The sequence below is a fragment of the Stegodyphus dumicola genome, chromosome X2, assembly GCF_044657685.1.
Source record: "Stegodyphus dumicola isolate Sdum_Otavi_A_Nest chromosome X2, ASM4465768v1".
In the NCBI taxonomy this organism is placed as follows: Eukaryota; Metazoa; Arthropoda; class Arachnida; order Araneae; family Eresidae; genus Stegodyphus; species Stegodyphus dumicola.
Genome location: NC_140781.1, coordinates 193,303,645 through 193,320,762, shown reverse-complemented (window position 1 = coordinate 193,320,762; position 17,118 = coordinate 193,303,645). Strand labels below are relative to the sequence as shown.

The 17,118-nt window shown below is 31.6% G+C and overlaps 1 protein-coding gene across 1 annotated transcript in view; it reads right to left on the bottom strand.

Moving 5' to 3' along the window:
* Window positions 1-5,903: 5,903 nt before the first annotated feature.
* Window positions 5,904-17,118, bottom strand: part of LOC118181527 (uncharacterized) — a 218,835-nt gene continuing 207,620 nt past the window's right edge. The window contains exon 32 of the mRNA XM_085809773.1: window positions 5,904-16,133. Coding sequence (XP_085665899.1) covers window positions 16,001-16,133 — 133 coding nt within the window. The 3' untranslated portion in view covers window positions 5,904-16,000. The remainder of the gene's footprint in view (window positions 16,134-17,118) is intronic.

Here is a 17,118-nt window from a genome sequence, read left to right as displayed (position 1 = left end):
GTACATCAATCAAATATCTCCGTATACAAAACGTTCTTTCTAACCACTTTATTCTTCTAAAATAGAGATATGTTTTTATTTTTTAAACGAAATGCATGTATAGCTCCCGTTTTTATTTTAAAACGATCACAAACGGTACAGTCTCATATTATAACCCTTCGACCTTGAACTATACTCTTAGACAAAAAAAAAAAAAAATAAAAAAACGACGCACCGAGAAGATATAAAGCAAATTGGACACAAATTGATATGCATACAGGTTTCGAAGGGAAATGCAAAATTTTAAATTTTGGCTGCCAATTAATGAGGGGTTGTCGCTACAGTGCGCCTGATCTGCTCAATTGGCAGGATATTTAAGAGAAATTACGATTCCAGGTTATAAATTCTTCGCGAATTTCATTCCGTATACTCTGGTAGACAGTAACTATGCTTCGCATACAGGTTCGCGAACGATATGCGCAGATGTCAGAATTTGAAAGAGGTCGTGTAGTTGGGCGCAAAGAAGCCGGTTGGTCTTATCGGCAAATAGCTCGACATTTGAGCAGGAGCGATACCACTATTAGACGAAGTTGGCAGGAATGGATGAACCATGGCCGCAGACAGCGTCAAAAAGGAAGCTGTAGGCTTAGAGAAATTTCTATTTAGAGTCTAGAGCCCCCCAAATTTTCGCAGTAGCTAGCTTGTAAGGATTATGTTAATTTTATTAACAGTTAAATTTTGAGTTAAACTTCCTTTCCTATCGCTTCTTAACTTCAACTTACCACTTCCGGCCAGAACGTAGGTTTAGAATCACGTCCGAATACTAATGAGGAAGACCGGTATATAACCGCGAAGTTTTGCTCTCTGAGGGAGAGATATACCAGAGATTCTGGTTAGCAAGCGTCCGCCTTTTTAGGCTACTCTCTCTTAGGCTATAGTTACGCTCGGCCTTGATAACTTCGCAGTCAATTAGCGTTAAGGGGCCAACTAAATTAGAATCTTGATAGCTTCGGCTATATCTCTTTAGTTAAGATTAGTTTAGTTTAATTTTTAGTTTCTTAAGTTCATGACCAAGTGTCGGCTTTATTGTACGACTCCAAGACGGAGTTTCGTTAAATCTTATTTGAATAATAAAGGGCTATTTTAACCTTTTATCTTGTTCTTCCCTGTCATACGAACTTAAGCGATTATTTGCTTATCAGTTCTTAAGATTCTTCACTTTCAACGTTAACTTAGAATTACACAGTAAAGAATCCTACAAGCTTTATACAAAAATGCAACTCCCATTTCCCTATCACCAGTGCAGGATTTACGTATAAGCTACACAAGCTATAGTTTACTGCTCCCCAAAAATTTAAAATATAGCATAACAGACTTATAAAGGGCCCCAGTTTTCAAATAGCTTAGGGCCTCATCAAGTTTAAATCCAGCCCTACCTATCACTAATAGTTTCAGAGATTTTCCATTTTTAATTGTATGTAATTGCCTTTAATGTCTTTTTATTTCTTCAATAACTTCTCTTCCCGCAACTGTTACAAATTATTTTTTATTTAGACCGTGTCAATGCCAAGGAAAAAACTTAGCGGTTCTCAGAATCGGAAAAGAAAACTAGAGCAAGAAAAAGAAGAACTCAGAACTTCAGAATAAGAATGGAATTATATTTAATAAACAAATCGCAAAAAGAGAAACCAGAGTTAAGAAGGATGAAGAACTAAAATCAGATTCAAATTGTATTTCTATTGCTGCTAAACGTTTATGCAATAACACATCACAACAAATAAAATGCTCTAAAGATGATGAAGTTGGGAGCCCAAGTACATCAGAAGTCCCAAATCCATGTCCATTACTAATAAGTACAGAAAATGCAACAGAAACACTCACTGCAATTCCGGACATTCTGGAGTTCAAATATGTTGCTTATTTAAAATCCTCTAATAATCTTCCAATAATGTCGAACCATCTTCGCACCAAAATGATTATTCGTGGATGCCGCGTATTTCAAAACGAATCCAGTCGAAATGCAATAGCAACATCAACTAATCGTCTAATGCCAAAATCTTGGGTTTTTTCGACGAATCGGTAATGAAGAAGAAGGAACTGAAATAAACCGATCTTGGTTATTATATTCACCAAAAAAAAAAAAAAAAAAAAAAAAAAAAATAATGCAGCGTACTGATTTTGTTGTTTACTGTTTGTTACATCAAACTCCGGTACACAGTCATTTTTCGCAACAGCATCTGGTTTTTTAATAAATAGAGGTAAAAAGATAAATTGATTAGCCATGAAAGAAGTCAAATTCATCGGAAATCGTTTACAACGTGGAAAGAAGCGGAAAGAAGATTAATTAATAAAACGGAAATCGATGAATCATTAGAAGCAAATATACAGTATGAAAACAAACGGTGGCGAAACATATTGCAACGGATATTAGCTTGTATGAAGCATATGATTATACAAATTCTTCCTCTACGTGGTCGCGTTGAAATTTACGCTTCAAGACGGTACAAATGTCGAAAACTTATTATCTTTACTTGTAGCTCAGTTTGATCCACTGCTAGCTACTCATCTAAAAAATGTCATAGAAACGCCAAGAACTGTCTCATACTTATCACCACAAATCCAAAATGAATTTATTCATCTTTTGGCATCCATAGTTCGAAATCAATTAATAAGTGACATCAAAAGAAATAAATATTACGGACTTTATTTGATTCGACTTCTGATGTTATTCATCGAGAACAAATGCCGCAAGTCTTTAGGTATGTAGATATTGATTTTACCAACAGAAAAGTTTCCATCAAAGAATCTTTTTTAAGATTTACTGAAATACATGCCAAAGATGCAGCCTGAATTGAAAGTACAATTTTAGAAAAATTAAATTCCGATCAGGTTTCATTAACAAGTTGTAGATTACAATGTTATGATAATGCTGCCGTGATGTCAGGTCACATATTTGGCATTCAACAAAGAATTATGGAAAAAAATAATAAAGCGTTATTTGTAAATTATGATAACCACTCATTAAATTTTGTAGGAGTCACTGTAGCTAAGCAAGATCCAATCGTTATAACCTGCTTTGGAATAATTGAAAGTATATATCTCTTTTTCTCACGTTCAACATTACGATGGGAATTATTAAAAAATGCTTTAAAGGAAACTGTTAAACATGAATCTGAAACACGATGGAGCGCCAAAGCAGCAGCGGTTATTGTTATTGTTGGAGGACTGGAAGAATTAGTAGAATTATTAGAAAAATTACTAGAAGATACTATTACCACAAGTGGCACCAGAAGTTAAGCTGCACGTTTTATTGCAAAATATGCTGAATTTTAGTTTCATAACTTTAGTCCATTTCTGGCATAAAATCTTGAGGAGAATTGATCGTGTGCAGCTTAGGTTAAAAGATCCTAAAATGAATTTTAGAAAAGCATTTTTGATCGTCTGCAGCAGGAAATAAATAAGAGATTTACACGACTAAGTGATCTTAACTTCAAATTTGGATTTTTACTGGACGTTGAAAATTTATTAAACAAACGTAATGTTGATAACGATCTTGAAAAGAATTGTAAAAATTTGGGTGAATTTCATAATACGGATTTTAATGGAACAGAACTCTATGTCGAAATATGTGACTGCAAGATATTACTCGCCAGTAGAAAAAGTTAACCTAAAACTCCATTACAGCTTCTTACCTTTAATCATATCGTATGGAGATGTTTTTCCAAAACTAAGAGTCGCTCTACAAATACTCCTTACTATTTCAGTATCAATTGCCAGCTGTGAACATTCGTTCAGCAAATTAAAATTAATTTTGACATATCTACGATTGATGGGACACGATCGCCTAATTGACCTAGCATTTTTAAGTGTAGAAAGAGAAAAATTTTAAATGATTGACTTTGATGAAGTAATTGATAAATTTGCTTCATCAAAGGCAAGAAAAATATATACATAATAATTAATTGTATTATAATATTATATTATATTATTATTAAATATAGCGACCTTATGTATTTTAACTTTTAAATTGCTTGAAAATTGTACTTTTTTAATTAATTATGTTAAATAAATAACGTCTTTAACTTATTCTAGATGATCGTATGTCCGATTTTTCTACTGACAGACAGACTTCCGAATCCAATTCCAGTCTTGGTTTTTTAACAAGATTCTTTTGCCTCAAATTTAAAGCCTAACCTGATCCTGTGTCCCTATATATCTCGAAAAAGAGAACAGTATTTTGTAGAAGAGTACTTCCAGTGACTATTCATAATATATTATAGAATATTTTAAGCTAGGTACTGCAATCTTTTATTTTTGTCTTATACTCGTAATAAGAGTATATTCTATATTTTACATTACTATATGTTTTTCGGCGGGGGGGGGCGCCAGAAAGGTATCGTGCCCCGGGCGCCAGTTATGCTAGCTACGCCACTGCAACTCAGCCGCCCAACCGGTATAGTGGTTAGCGTAGCTGACTGCCGTCCCGAACAGCCCGAGTTCGAATTCCGGAGAAGGCATGAATGTTTGTAAATGTATAGTGTCGGTGCGGCATGGTGGCACTCTAAATATGCGGCGAGCCGAAAGTCTTCTCGTGTGGTTTGGTGGAAGAGGAGAGGGGTGGGAGACCCTCGAACCCGTCCCATCGGGGTGCTCTCCATCAGAATTGAGGGCGGAACTGAGCTAAATAGCACTTTCACCAGAATGGTGCTCAAAGCTGTAGCCAACGGTAGGCGTAAACGAGCGCTCCTTGCCACGAGGGGAATTTCGTGGGCTTGGGCTGACTACGTCAGACAAGTGAGAATAAGCAACATCAGTAGTCACTACTTCAAACTACTAAAACCTTTAAATACAAAGCTTTGCATCTAAAAGCGAAGCTCATCAATTTTCAGTATTCTAGGAATGGCATTCTTGAAACTGAAGTTCGATATTTTAAGGATCCTCAGAGTGGTTCGTTCATCGAAATGGATCCTTCATTAAATGCAACCTTGTAAGAAGTAAACGAAGTTGTCTCATAATCTTTCCTAGCAATAATTCATAATTTCATATTAAAGTCAACTGTGAATTAAAAACTGGGAAATGATGATGTTTCCGGTCTTATATAGTTCCCCACCGGCAGCCGAGAAATCTACAGTACCTTCAATTTCTCGAAATGACTGGAAGGCATATACAGTTAGTTACATATAAGAGCCGGATACAGTTACAGTCACATATAGGGGTCAATTACAGTTTTACAAGGACCGGACCAAAATGTCGCCAAGTTTAGCGACAAAAATTAGTCGCCGAAACCATCACTAGCTTGACGATATCTCGCCAAATTTGTGAGATAGCCCATTTACCTCAATATTAAATAGACAGTCTTATTTTTCCCACAGGACCTCACTTTGACTTTTCGGGTTACGTTACACAAAATATACTACAATTTTAAATATAACTTCACTAAAATAATTTACATAGAAAATAAGTAACAATATTCTAAATTTTAAGCTCTTTGGCTAAGGTCCCTTACAGAGGCTCTTTGGTTTTTCTCCATCTTACTCAGACGTTTCTTTTTTGTACCAACGCCATTCTGTCAATAAAGCCTTTTTTCTATTCGTTCCGTACTGCATGCGTCCTATTCAAAGTTTTGCTACTATATTTTCCTCATCCTTTATGTACTACATTGTGCCTCTTTAGTATGAATTTCCTGTCTCCCAGTTGACTTTTTGAGTAATTACAGCCAAAAATCAGAAATGTTTTGCACACTAATGTAGCTTCTTCTAACTTTTCACTTCCTTTCTAAGGAAGGTTGTCAGTGAAATAATCATGAAATAGGAACACCGATTTTATGTTTATACCTGAAATTAGAAATACTCAAAATATGTCTCCATAACCTCTTTTCGACTATTCATTATACAGCTACAGAGAAGAGTCTGAAAACACAGTAGTTTAAGTTATTCAAATCTTTATTTTATATACAATGAAACATCACATAACAGCTACATAAAACATCCAAATTTGTCAACAACATCAAAACTTAATACGTGAAAGGAACATGAACTCTCTATATAACTACATACATACATAAATACGACTGAATGTATATATTTATAAAGCTCTTTAATCTTCATATGGATTGCAAGATGCATCCACACATGAAGTTTTCATGACTACACGGGAATGACTAAAAGTATCATAAATAAAATTAGGTATATTTTACAGTATATTACAATGTATGCAGTTTTTGTGGTTGAAAAGTACACAGTATCTCAGGAAAGTTCCAAGAATGATTTTTAGTTGGAAGTTTTATTCATTCTATTTCATAGGATGAAATATGATATTCTGATGAAGTCCCAGTAAGTGAATATCATCTCTTTCATTCAGCTCTACTAAGGCCACAGTGAGCAAAGTCCTGTTTCCTGGCTACAATTTTGTCCTCGTCACAGTTTTAAGGATGAAGCAAAAGACCAAATTGTGCTTCAGATGAAAAACAAAAAAGTGTCAGAAACAAACTGATGAAAACAAGCAAATGAATATTGATGAATCTCAGGACAGAGTATATAAGTGACTCACATTTTTTATACAGTTAGTATCATTATAGTATGATGAAAAAAAGAGACTCTCTTCAGCAATCAACATTGACGCATATGTATAATCATTCACAAATTTCTACTTAAGGATCTTCTGTTAAAATGCAAGATGGTAGAAAAATTATTGAATATTAGTAAGACAATGCACTGCAATTCCTATGATGATTTTTACCAGAGAAAGGTCTAAATTAACCTTTTGTTGCATACAAAGAATCTAGAGAAGTTAAATGAAAATGTTTGAATTTTTTCTACTTAAAATAACCTTAGTAATAATAAAAAAAAATTATTTTATTCAAATTTCGTTTTAAATAATTGCTACAGTTTGTTCACTACAGTGGACAGCATGCATATACGTACATGCATACAAATCTCTTCCTAACGATTTATGGTCATTGCATTTGAAATCATTTCCTGTCTTGTTTGCAGTGATCATTACCATCTTCTAAATGGTAAATCTACAACTGACATGTACATACAGATCCTCCAAAACACCTTCATTTCGTCGATTGTGACTGAATTCATTTTGCTACGATTTTGTAACCTGTACCTATTGGATTCAAATGCCAAATGTTCTAGAAATTCCTTGCCAAACATAAACATTTCCAGTGGTGTCTTGGCTTGATAAGCAGTACATTTGGGTTTCAATTCACTATTTTCAATAAATCTTTATCTACCCACTCCACAATTTTCTCAAACTGGCATTTAAAATAAAATGTCTAAAATTACTAATTATGAATAAAAAATGGCAGTATAAGAAGAAAATGTAAGCAATATTATATAATGTTTACTATGAGAAATTGTACTAACTTGGAAACAGAAGTATCAGCCATTTTCCAAATAGCAATGCTTTACTTAGTGATGCTATACAGCCATCTATGATCAACAGTTGAAAGTACTACTATAGAATGAATAAACACAGGAATGGAATCTGTTAAGGCATTTACAGAAGAATAAACAGATTTAAACTTTTGTCTACTAGAGTGGGCATGATGCAACAAAGGTTTATGAGGTTTACTCCAAACCTCAAAATAAAAAATACAAATGACTGACGGCTGCAGAAAGCTTTATGTAACATGGGCAATGGAAATACAGAATTTATCAGCAAGATAATAAGAGGTGCTGTGAACCATGGTACGGTATATATCTGATCCACTTCTGAAACAAATCAGTGAGCGGTCAGTTTATGGAAAGGGAGGAAACTTAGGGCTGTAAGAACTCAAAAATAAATGATGCTCATTTTTTCTTTGACTTCCTTGGAATGACCAATTTCGAATTTGTATCTGAAGGAAACATAGAAAATGCTTTATTCCATAAGGAAGTGATAGATTATCTCAAACGTATTGGGTGAGTTAGATCGAAACTATATGGAAGTGTAGAATGGCCCATTGTTCACGACAATATAGACAATATAGACACTCAGGCATTCCATTTACTCCTTGGATCTAATCCTGGCAAGCACTTTTATGTTTCCAAAACTCAAGACAATCACAAACAAATGATGATGCATGTCCTTTTCACATATTCAAGAGTTCAATGTAACACATGAGTTCTCCAAGTTAGACAGACTTCAAGGAATGATCTAAGCTTGGTTTCAAATCATTTAACATATTCTTTTCTCTGATTTATTCTTGGAACCTTTCAGCTATACTATGTACAAAAGATATTACAAAACACAATAAGCTTTTCGTTTTAGATGTAAGTATGGTAATAACTTTTAATAGCTAATACAGATTCCTAGTGATTCCCAAAAAGCATACTTTCAAGTTGACATTTGAGGCAATGGTTTAACAAACAACTTTCTATTTTAAGTAAGTAGCATGAAACATGTTTTCAAATGAAAATGTTAGAATGGTTTATGAATAATAAGTTCTTAAAATAATTTTATTGAAATGAAGTAAGGAAAACAAGTTAAAGAAGCTGACATATCATCAGTACACTTGTTTCATATAATATTCCACAATATAAAAATTATGACATAACTGATAAATGCAGAAATACATTATTAATTAGAATGCTAACATAAGAAAGTGTAAGTTGAAAGCTGTCCACAAAGCAAAAATTATCTCATAATCACAGACTTAAAGCACTTTTTGAAGAAATTCAGCTCACTTTTATAAATATATTAATTTTAAAAAAAAACACCGGGTGAAATGAGGAATTTACAATCGTATTAATTCTTCTCAGATTGAATATTAATACTAATTCCTTGGTTAATATGTTACATTTTATTATTTGTAGCATATTCATATTTCATTTAATGCATATATCTTTAAAGCATTTTTCTATTGAATGCAAAAAGTAAGTAGGCTATAAAAATTAAATAGCATTTCAATAGCAGCCACACTATGCTTTGTGTATATTCACAGGAAACTGTATGGCCTGTGGCAGAAAAATATACCAAACACGTATGCAATTAGATTAACATAGGAGCAGCTACTGGCCATAATATGTAATAAATTAACCTAGAAATTAGGATGAACATAGTAAAAACTACAAAGCAGTATTGCTTAAGAATCTCCATAACAGAGACTTTTATGGTAAAATCAATGTACACAGCACAAAAAAGGGGTGACAGTTCTGTATCTCCCGTTTTACTAGGCCTATTGACGAAATTTAAATTGCATTTTCATTTGTCGAAAGTGCAACATAGGTTATATATTAGATTTATATATAGCATTATTCCAACATACATATTTTGACACAAAATCTGACTTTTTCTGAAATAACATATCACTTTTCGATTCTACGACTCAAATTATGCCTAGATATTAAATTTTGTAATTTTCGGTGAGAAATTTTAAAATTTATCTTGGCGGAATTCTTAATTTATAGTAACATATTTACTTTCCTTATTTTTCATTGATGCACGAGAGGAAAACAGGTCCACGGTTCATTCTTTTAAATAATTTTAACAAACTGCATAAACCACATTTTCGTTATTATCGCTTATATTAAATATGCCAAATTTCAAAAGATGACAAAATGTAAATTCACGTACATCTTACGAAATTTTGAATAAAAAACTCTAATTTTTTTTAGATATGCTTAGAAATACATCTACTTTAAGATAATGTTAAAAATTTCATAGGTTATAATTCAAAATATTTTTCTAAAAATTTACACAAATATATTTTTAAATACAAATTTTTTAAATAAATAATAAAAAATGTGCAAATTATGTTTGCATTAAGCCTAAATTTCGAATTCTGGAAGAAGGAATCAAGTAAGTTTAATAAAAAAAAGAGATACAGTCAAAAGTCGTTAATTCGGACACCCATTATCCGGACCTCAAAGCTACAAACTTTCTGCGCATGCGTCGCATGTTGACGCATGCGCGTAAGACCTTTACGACTGCGAATATGTGTGTGTGTGTGCGCAAAATACATTTACGAATGCACGTTTAATGTATAACGGATGGTATAAGCTAAGCTAAAATTATCTAATTCAGTTAGCTAAAATTATCTAATTAAGTTAATGTTGCAGATTGCATTGTTCCTTAATCTTCGAATTGGATTCGGCTTATTATTTTTTGCAGACTGTTAGAGGAATTTTATAAAAGTAAGCTTGAACTTTCGATTATGTCAAATAGAATTTCTAAAGCAAAAGCATGTTTCGAAGTCCATTAAACAAAAAGTGGAATTGCTGCAAAAAATGGATAAAGGCATATACTTTGTTTATCTAAACTTTAACGTTTGTTTATCTAAACTTTGTTTATCTTTAACGCCACGCTGCGCAATGAATTGGAAGTTGATTTATCAGCACTATCCTTATCTTCAGGGCAGATGTTTTTATTTTATTTGGCTTATAATTCCTTACTAAATGTAGTATTTCATCTCGATGTACTCTGTCTTTGATATGATTTAAATCAAATTCCTCATCATTATAATTCGCTTCCGATAGCGAAGAAAGTAACAGAGGTTATTGAAAACGAAAAAATTTAGATTGACAAATTAGTCGGTATTCTCGACACAGCAATTATAGGACTTGAACAGCGGAACTTTGTAACTGAACAAGAAATTATGTCTGTTTATAGAATTAAAGAGAATGTATTATCACATAAAAAACGAAGCAACTTAAACTACTTACATTGAAAGAAATGCTTAATAAAGTAAACAAATAAATATTAAGCATTTTTTTTTTTTTGTAAATTTTGATACCCTTTAGATCATAATTGTTCTTTATTTCATAAATTACGGTTTCATATTTTTAATTTTATAATTTCTGCATGCCATCTTACCAGATTTAAAGTGATGATCTATAATCCGGAAAAATCGATAATACGGAATCGCCGAAGTCCCGACGAGTTCGGATTAACGACTTTTGACTGTATTAATAAATATATATCAAATTCAATTAATATTGAGGAGCTAAAATTTTCAGACTTAATTTTTAAAGAACTGCTCATGCTATTTTTACAAAATTTGGCATTTTGGTGGTGTACTCATATTTAATTATGGTAAAGCACACTAGGGCTATCTGCCTAAGGGGAGGGATGCCTTCGTGGAGGACTTTCTAAGGGCAACTGACTCGTATAGACGTTACACATGAAGAAAACCATGAAAACGCCCATGCAGCCAGCCCGTTCACGGGATTCGAACCTCAGACTGAACTACCAGTGTTCAGCAACTTTACCGCTCGGCCGCTGGTGGTCTTGCATAATTTGACCATTGGCAGTCTGGCATAATTTGACTCGTAGAATCGAAATAGGGAAACAAATTGGCATGACATTTCAGAAAAGGTGCGATTTTGTGTCAGAATACCTATATTAAAACAATGCTATTTAAATGTAATACATATCTGGAGTCGCGCTTTCGAGACATGAAAAACGCAAGTTGAATTTCGACAATAGGTCAAGTGAAACGGGAGATATAGAACTGTTCCTTTCCACCCCCCGCAGTGTATATTAAATATATATGTATATAAAAATTTGGAATACATTTTTTACAAGGTATAAAACATAAGATTTTGTTTCCTAGAATTCCCCTTTGCAGAAAACAAGATATATATGGAAATAAAAATTTGATATAAAATTTTTACATGGTATAAAACCAAAGATTTTGATTCAGGGTAATTCACTTTCTCTTTCTTAACACAATAGAAGCCATTTAATATGGGCACAGCTAAGACAGTCATGGTTAAAATCTCTAGACTATGTTTGGGACTAAGTTTGGTTTTCTATCTAAATGCATTAAAATTTCAGATATTTCAATGACTACAAACAGATAAATTTCATTTAGTACAAGATAAATAATTGACTGATTTAATGTAAATTTCCATATGACAAAAAACTGAAGTCCTAAAATGGGAAAAAATGTAAAACAATTCCTGACACATGCTGCCTTATCAAATATGATCTGCCTAAGGCTGTTGATCACAAATTTTGATATATGATGCTCAGATTTAAAATGGCAGGACTTAAAAATACCTGCATGAATGAAATCAGCACCATTTCTAACTGAGAAGATGACAATGATCTAAGGCAGCGGTCTCAAACTGGTGACTACAGGATGCATACAGCCCTGAAGCAAATTTATGCAGCCTGAGAATACATTTTAATTATGCATTTATTGTAAATACGCTGACAAAAGTATGTAGATGTATAAGATTAATGAAATAGAACTAAGCAATAAACTTTATCTGTGAACAAGCTCTGAATCACCGAGTTTGTTAGAATGCTTGAAGAAACTGAAAGGCAGTACAGAGAGATTATTTAGTATAACGAGGTGAGGCAACTACGCCAAGGAGCTGTATTAAAACAGTTTTTTAATTTAACTAATGAAATCAAAATTTTCATGACACAAATGTATGTAAATAAAACTATCAACAAGCTATATAGTGAAGATATAATGAAGCATGGATAACAAATTAAGTATTTTCTGACATTTATATTTTTTCAATAAACAGCTGCAAGGAAAGAATAAACTTATCACTGATATTTATGCTTGCATTATAACTTTTAAAGTTAAAACGCAATTACAGGGAATACAACATTAATCAAAATATTTTATGCATTTCCTACATCTTAAATCTTACCTTGATATTTCAAATGAAAAATCTCAAAAATATGCAAGAAAAATAGCATTATCATGAGAAAAATTTGAAGGATGATATATTGATTTTAATGATTTGTAGTCCATTTGTACATTATTTTCATTATCATTAAAACCTACAAATGGTGTTAATTAATTTACCAGTGAGACACAAATCTTATTTAAAAATTAGAAGATACACAGATTTAATTAACCTTTTTCAGATTTGTCAAAAGATAAAGCCCTTAGTCATGAATTTTTGCAGTAAGAACTATCATTTGGTTTGGGAGTACATTTGTATGTGGACAGATTTTTGCATCTGAATATTAAGAACCTGATTGACGAATGAGCATCTACAATCCACAATTAACACAGTTTCTAGTTATTTCCTTCCAAGGCTACAAATTTTATCAGAATTGAAATGCTATCAGGTGTCAAGTTGTAGTAAGAAATTAAGAAGTCTATAATAATTTATATACAAATAAACCTATTTTATTCAGCATGCGTTGAAGAAAATCTAATAAAAAAAAAAAAAAAAAAAGAAGGTTGCCATTATTTATTTTCATGTTAACACATTTTGAAAGTTTTCTTTGAATATCTGGAAAGCGTTCATAAAATTTATTTTAGCTTAAGTTATTTACTGGTTATTTCAATATATTAAAGAATTATATGAAATAAACATCAGTTTGAAAATTTAACATAATCTGTCAATGCATTTGAGCTGCATAGTGTAACCAAAAGAAATCCCTTGCAAGCACCAAAATTTGGAATTTAGATAGGAAAAAAAAAAAGGTAGCAGCCTGTTATAGACTGTGCATTCCGCCAGCATACAATTTTAATTTGAGACCACTGATCTAAGAAATACTATCTACTACTGTCATCAGAATGGTTACAAAGAATATTTTATCTTCTGTCCAGATTTATGTTGATGATATTACAATTTTAACAATTCTATTGCTTACATGATTTTGTGACCATTGATCATGACATTAAACAAATGGGACAGATGAAATTTTTGAGGATAATATGTGCATATAATAAAAGTTATGACACAGTGAAAGCACGAAATACCATGAAATGGTAACACATTAAAACTTACGTTCAAGCTGAATCTGCATTACATACCTCATTTTATGAGATGTAACAAGATAATGAAAACATTCAAATAGTTTTTCAGCACTTTGTATCAAGATGCATAAGAAGCAGAAAGTAATATGTTTAATAAGATATTAAAAATTAGTTGAGTTTATCAAAAAGTGCCATTAACGTAACCATAGCCATATGAAATTACATATAATGAGCCTTTATTTTATTTTCTAGAAAAATTAAACATAGCTAAGATTAAAGCTTTTATATACACTACATGATATAACAAAATAAAGTTTATTACTCTAAAAATTATGTGACATCAATGAGATGAGAAAAATGAATTTGGATAACAGAAAACAAAGAACAAACTTAATCAAGAAGAAAGTTAAAGTTTAAAAACACCGCTGATGAATATACGTAACTGACTAAAAAAAAGTTCATGTATATTAAACAGACCTCCCCTTCATGCTTTTTTTATCCATATTTGGTCCAATATGCCCTAAGTACTATTTGAATATCTTCATTTGCAAATTATAGAATGCTTAAAAATATGTATGCTCAACAATTTTTGTTGAGTCAAATTTAAAAAAGTATGAATATTGGTACTAGTTATCATAAAATCAGTTTTTGCTTCACTGCATGAAATTAAAATACTTTAGTGCCATAAACTTAGTTTGAAGCAAGTATGTCTAATAATAATCATGTATAAAAGTATATGGTATGTATTGTGGAATTGATCAATACAATGAAATACATTCAGCTGAAAGAGACTAAGTAATAAACTAAGGTAAATATTGTTTGGTTGAAGATTAATATACAGTTGGCACAGTAAAATAAAAGAGGAGAATCTTAATAGAAAGATGACAATTTACATAACACAAATGTTAAAGCATATTTAAAAGAAAATAACTGCTTTTCATTGTAAGGGATATTTAACATTACTTCATTCTAGATATAAGAGAATAACATCTAATTTGATTTTCTCATACAAAATGGATTTATCATTATTTTTTTCTTAACAGCCGTGTGCAAGAATATGGTATGCTCTAATTTCGAATACATCTTGAATTTAAGAATTAGACAACAATTTTACAGGTGACAACAGGATAAAATATTTTCCATATTACAGTTATTATAAAACAATACCCCTGATTCCAATGTACCAATAAACTATTATAAAACAATACCCCTATAATATGTTATTACAGCATTTTTTATTGTTATTTTTCTGCAATTTTTAACAGTTCTTGAAAGGTAGCAATTAATCTGGAATTTGAATATTTTTGCATGGAAAGAAAAGTGAAATCTACACAAAATCTTCTAATAGTCAACTTCACAGATTATTGCTTTATTGAAAAAAATTAGAACAGTGAAAACAACTTCTACAATTTCACTTCTTCCTTAAGAAGTAACGAAGAGTTATAGCAAACAATTACAATTTTCAATCATGGTGGAATCCATTAACACAAAGAAATTAATTCCGAGTCATTTAACTTCACTCTAATTAATAAATAAATAGACAAAAATATGCAAACTATTCTGCATTTCAGTTAACCGAATACTAAAAGCAAGTGAATTTATTGAACGATATAAAAAAGAGATATGAAGTAAATTAACTTTTAAGTATAACAATATTTAAAACATTTAACTAAAATAATGCTATTTCCTTAGCATACATTTAACACTCTAAGCAGCTCAGGATTTTATATCCATCATGACGACCTGCCTTTAAACAGCATTTATCAGTTAAATTTGTATAATTACTTATTTTAGTCTCTATTTTCATCAACTTAAATTTGATAAGATGACATTTACATTATTAAAGAAAGTAAGAATGCAAAAAATCTTAAATTATAAGGTAATAGTGCCAAGTGACAAAAATCTTATGACCAGATAAAGGCAATCATACCACTTCAGAAGGTTAGAAAAAACTTCTAATGGTAAAAAATATTTTCACACTTCATGAATTTGCAAAGTAAATATGATATGTTGCTGCCCAGGCAAAAAATATAAAATCTCTCACAACATGTAAATTAAGAATAGTCACTCTGACAATCAACAAATAAAATCCAAGTAAATACTATGCATTACTAAACATGAATATCATAGCAAAAGAATATGCTTATTTGTTTAGAATATAAAAAAGTTATTTGCAATGGAATGTTTTCACCCATGGCAGTCCATAATGATATATAATCACAGGTTTTAAGTGAAGACCTTCACACATTTTGCTTACAAACTCAAAATATGGCTTCAATATATCTAATGATACGCTTTTAATTTTATATGGAATTTCACAACCAAATGATTATTATACAGTAAACTGAATGTAATGAATTATAAAAAAAAGGAAAAGTAAAGAGCAATACAGATTACTAATGCAGTGGCAAAATACTGCATTAGAGTTCTTCTGTTTGCATGGCAAATTCGATGCAATTTTTGGATGTGGAACCATTTGCTGACAGAGCTCCTATAATAATAAATAAATAGATAAATAAAAGCATTTAACATGGCCAGCAGAAAATGTCACATATAAAAGCATATTGCTGTAAAACAATGCTACATGCTCTTTAAAAAAATTCAAACAAGATAAAAATCACTACTTTTCATTTACTCTTCATTATCAATCAATATCTGAGTTTTTATAGAAACTCACAGTAACACAAAAGGCAGATTAAAAAATATCCCATATTATTTCTTCTGGTTGTAGACGAAAAATATAAAAGAACATTAATCCTAGGAAACATGAAAGATTCACTTAGAAGTTTTACTCTAAAAATAAGATTATTAGATACAGAGCTTAATCCAGGATCAGTGAAGTATACTAAATTACAAAAGTTAAGCACACGATGGCGAAATCAACAAAAATGGAAAATTAAAGCTTCGATCAACGGCAAATTAAATATGAAGGTAGCAAATGAGTTTATGTTTGAAAGAAAACAAAGCATTGTGCACTAAGATGAAATCAATGTTTGTTAAAGATGAAACCAGTTTCCTAAATTACATGATGATAAATTACATGATGATGATATGACATTTGGGAGATTAACAAACGGTTGTTTAAAGTTAAAAACAAACTTTCCGTTAATAAGCTATATGACTACTCAGGATCTTCACATAAACTTTACAGTGACTACCCATGCTTTCATCTGGCAAAGATGCTAGCAATTGCCATTCCTGCATTTTGGCATTTTTCAACTATCTAAGACTGGCTGGAGGAGGTCAAATGCACAATCAACATGCCTAAGTGCGTCACGAAGATTTTCAGTGGGATTAAAGTTGGGAATATGGAGACCACTTCGCATGAGAACTGCTATTACCCTCCAGGCACACATTAACAATATTGGTTCAATGTGGAATTAGCATTATCATCTAGAAATAGACATACTTTGTCAGAAAAGTTCCAGGACAATATTTTTTATTTCTGAGTTTTCAGTACTAAAAAGGAACAAATG